The 4,727-nt window shown below is 34.2% G+C and overlaps 1 protein-coding gene across 1 annotated transcript in view; it reads right to left on the bottom strand.

Annotated features, from left to right (window-relative positions):
• The window catches only part of LOC107096780, an 8,483-nt gene that overhangs the window by 2,732 nt on the left and 1,024 nt on the right, over positions 1 to 4,727 (bottom strand). The window contains exons 2-3 of the mRNA XM_015393591.1: positions 3,246 to 3,839; positions 1,340 to 1,459 (exon numbers count right to left, since the gene is read on the bottom strand). Coding sequence (XP_015249077.1) covers positions 1,340 to 1,459; positions 3,246 to 3,839 — 714 coding nt within the window. The remainder of the gene's footprint in view (positions 1 to 1,339; positions 1,460 to 3,245; positions 3,840 to 4,727) is intronic.

The raw sequence follows: 4,727 nt of genomic DNA, 5'->3' as shown, positions 1-4,727 counted from the left end.
CCTGGGATGAGAAATGCCCCCACCCTGCATGAGGCTTTCTGACAACATTGTCTGGAATTTGCATTACGAACACAAGTCAGAGATGAAAATACAAAACAAAAAACATCATTCAGACATATCCCAAGTGTTAAGAGAGCAAAACAAAAATGATTTTGTTCCCCAAAACAAAAACGAAGCTTGAAAAATGTTGAAGATGGTTAGAGGCCTCCTATTGACCCGATGAACAGCTGACCTACAACAATAATCAAAGGACCTACTGTACAAAGCTAACAAGCAAATCTACCATTGTTTTATGATTACATTTTATGTTTTTGTATACATATGATACAGTTAATGCGTCCAAGGCAATGTGATCCCATGAGCCATTATTATTTATCATAATATACATAATGAGTTTTTTTTTTTTGCAACAATGTTTACGTTTGATCACTGCTGCACTTTAAGAAAATGGGAATATCATGGGAGCTGAACAAAATGAAATTTCATCTTATAAAAACACTCTGTTTGTACAAAATGACAATAAATGTTTTCTAGTCTACTCTAGTTTTCAAGTATAAAAAACATGTTTTAGAACTAAAAATATTTCAGCAGTAATGATTTTGACTTCAAGATGAAGGAAAAAATATGAAATAGAAGCAATCAGCTCGTACAGTTAGTAAACTATTAACTAAAAATGACAATAAAAACATGATGATGAGAAACATCCACATCAGGAAGCAACTCGCTCACCATGTTTTAAGTTCATGGCTACAATCAGAACTCTAATACTGCTCACATTCATAAACTTAAGAAAACAAACTTTTAAAAAAAACTTTAAAAGCAGTTTGGTCAGAAAAATCAGTTTACTATCACATCCCTTCTCCTGTTAATTATGAGGGCTGATTTTTATTAACTTACTTTTTAAAGTATTCGCTCTAACAGAAAACCTGCTAGACAAGGCTGAAAGTGGGTCTTATCTTACTGACGTATCAGAAGATGTTTTCCAGTTTTAGATGTTTTGATAAAAGGCTTCACTCCTTTAGACTCAAGGACTTTAGACTGATTCATTTTTTGAGAAACTATCTCTTTTGTCTGTGAGAATCTCTGCCTGAGCTTCATAAGTAATTAGTGAAAACCTGTGTGAGCAGAACAGGCAGGAACATTGACAAGACTGTATTTGTTTTCCCTTGCAAGGTGTTAGTAAATACTGGCCTAAATGAAAAACACCAGATCTTGTTAAATCAGCCTTAGACAGACTTTTTGTTTACTAAAAACAGCAGTCCTGTACCTGATGGAAAATGAGACAAAAAAGTCTAAGTAAAACTTCCAAAGAAAACCAATAAGAACTGTTCAAACATACCTGATGTGATCAAGCTGATGAATGTGATCCAGCATCCTCTGAACATCATTTTCAGATACATCCCCACTGAGGTTCACCACAGCTTCATTGATCGTCTCTGGGGAGAAGTCACTGAAGCAGCTGATGAAAGACACAGGTCATTTCTTCACAGGTTGGTTTAGATCAGTACATTAAATAGTACCACAGTGCCTTATAAGGGTACTTAAAATCTTTTTTTTCTGTATATTTTTTATACTCATACATTTCTTTTTATTCTCATAAACAACCGTATTTTTTTGTATCTTTTTACATTTTTTACACAAACTATGAGTTAAAAATAACAACAGAAAAACAGTAGGTAATTGTGAAGCAAAAGGAGTAGGATTCATTCACTGGAAAAACTATCTAGAAATAAGTAAAAATATATAAAATTAAGTGTTTTTACCCTAAATTTGAGTAAGTAAATGAGATAATTTGCCAATAGAATAAGCATTTTTACTTTTATAATAAGATAATTAGATAATATGCACTTGAAATAAGACAATCCAACTGAGTTTTCTTATTTTAAATGTAAATTGTCTTGTTTCATTGGCAAAATGTCTCTATTACCTCCTCAATCCAAGAAAAAATGCATTTATTTTAAGAAAAAAAAATGACTTATCCAGATTTAGATTTTTTCCAGTGTTATTCTAAATTTTTTCTTATATAAAACTTTTAAAACCACCTAATTTATTTATAATCCAATTAATTTAGTCTGATACATATGAAGAATATCCTGCATAAATAACTGCTGTCATCAGTCAACAAATTAGAAAATAACTGTTGGTTAAAATTCTTTGCATAACTCTTGTATAGTTTAGTGTTGCTGTCACTGTTGTTAGAGTTAATGAGAAGGGATGAGATAAATAATAGAAAATCAAACGGGGACAATAAAAGTGGCATTTACAGGGAAAGTGCAAAACTGGGTTAGCAGAAGGTTTTGCATAGTTATACCTCAGCTGATTGTGCTCCAATCCTCAGCTTTTTTGATATCTGAAACCAGGCTAAAATTGTTTAACTTTAGGAGCATCATTTATTTCAGGGTATATTTTTGAAGTGGATTCAGTTTTCTTTCTTAACTTTTTTTTTTATTCTTTATAATAAGCTGCAGCTTTAGCAAACATTTAAAGACTTGTATATATATATTTTATTTTTCATTTGGTTTAATTTCATAAAAAGTTTTCTTTAAGGAACTGACAGCTTCATCAATTTTCGAAATAATCGTTTGTTTCAGCCCTAACTGTTATATTGTTATTGTGAAGTTTAATTAATAGCTCATATATTCACCTGAGAGCTATTTATCTATTTTTATTGTATTTTGAATAGGCCTATACGCTCATATGTCTTTTGTTCAAAAATTTTTCACAGCACCCCCAGTTCAAAATCACTTCCAGCTGCCCTGTTTATATCTACATTGTGGGATCATTCTCTTAACTATATTTGACTCAAATGTTTGATTTAAGGCTGCCATCTAGTGGACTGTTGCAGGTATTGTGAAAAGTTGGTTGTTTAAAATTAACCATATATTTTTATTTTTTAATGGAAGCTTGTTTTGAGTCTTTATTACATAAACCATGCATAATCACGCAGAGATGATGCACTTTTAAATCCTGCACCTCAAAGTTAACTGAAGAATAGAAAAACCAAACCAGAACTAATGAAATCCTTAACATTATAAAAATAAAATCACCATTAAAACTAATTCAATGAATTAGAAACAAAAAGAGTCAAAACTAAATAAAACAAAACTATTACAATACAACCTCAAAGTATTACAATCTTGGTCTGAGATTTTAAATCCTAATAAATCACAGAAGTTTCATTTAACAAAATGTCAAATAAATTAAGGGGTATAAATACACGGTCTTATCTTAAGACAAGATGTTACCTTTTTTCCATCTTCTCGCAGATTTTCTTGGAGGTCTGGATATATCTCTCCAGCTGATATGCCAATACATCCAAATTCTGAAGTTTGGGGAGGAAGAAGACGGCTGCGTCTCTTTTAAACACCAAGAGGAGCGGGCAGATGAGACGTGCAGCTGTGATGGTAGCCTGAACGTGGTCGGTGCAGATGTCGCCGGCTAGGTGTAACACCTGGCTCTCTGTGAACACATGCAGTGAGGTGACCGCCAGCTTCTCCACTGCATCCAGGAAGCAGTCGAGCTTCTCCAGGGCGTCCAGCGTGTCGTTCAGCACCTCAGACAGCTCACTCTCCAGCTCTGCTAACTTGCTTTCTGACGTCACACCACTGAATTTACTCTTAAAATAATCAACAAAGGCGTTCCCTTTGTCCTGTGACTGTGTGACATGGCTGATACCCAGATTAATCTTTTCAGCCCTTTCCTTTATGTCCCTCATCATTACTAACTCAGTCTCCCTCGACACCATCCATTTAGAGAACATCTCACAGAATTCCCTCACAAGCTCCATGTGGGCGAGAGTATCTGTGACATAGCGCGTCAAGGACTCCTGTAGTTCCTCCCTGTAAAACAAGGTGCCATATAAATTTAACATTTAACTGCAAAAAACAATAACTTGAAAAGAAAAAAATCAGAGGATTTTTACATTTGCTAAAATAATCTATGCAAAAGTCTGCAGTCATTCATCCTGCAGGTTTAGTTAAACAAAACTGGCCTTTTTATGCCTTAGCTAAATTTGGAATACATTTAAAAGTGTATGGCACAAAACTCTTTCCTGTAGTGGTGAAACTATGAGAAAAAATACAAATAGACTTCAATAACAGAGGCTCCTAATGTTTTAGACATCACAAGGCCTACTGGTGGGAAAAATTGTCTCTAAAGGCGCATTTAAGCAACATTCTTGGAATGTCTAACCACTCGCTTCAGTGGCACAATCCCCAACCTTTGTTACCTGGGTGTGGCTTTCCAGATCCTTATAAAACAGAAGCTACTATTACATGGAAACATATAGGGCTGCCAACTCCTTGAAATAATAAATAAGGGACATGTCTGGGCCAGACATTGTCTTATTTGACTGAAACGTAAATAAATAAAATCATTATTTTTGTTTTTCTTAACAGGACAGTTCCCATTTCCAAAGGTTGACTGGTAACCCTAATCCCAGCAGCTCTATAAAAATGTCTTCCTTCTGTTCTGAACACAAACATAGCTCTGATAGTAAATTTGTATATGTTGAATTTAGCTTTATTTGGGATTTAGTCAAAGTTTCAAAAGGATGGACATTACGTGGAATAGAAACACCAATAACCTATCAACAGCAGCAGAAAAGCAGCACTGCTAAATTCCAACACATTCACATCAGTCTTATCATTTCCTTGTTTGATCTGCGGATTTTTCAACTCTTAAAAGGTCTGCAAACGCGGCTCATGTTTCCTCTTTAAGCAGGCAAG

This window comes from Cyprinodon variegatus, unplaced genomic scaffold (assembly GCF_000732505.1).
Source record: "Cyprinodon variegatus isolate N-32 unplaced genomic scaffold, C_variegatus-1.0 Scaffold24, whole genome shotgun sequence".
Taxonomy (NCBI): Eukaryota; Metazoa; Chordata; class Actinopteri; order Cyprinodontiformes; family Cyprinodontidae; genus Cyprinodon; species Cyprinodon variegatus.
This window is presented reverse-complemented; position numbering and strand designations above follow the sequence as displayed.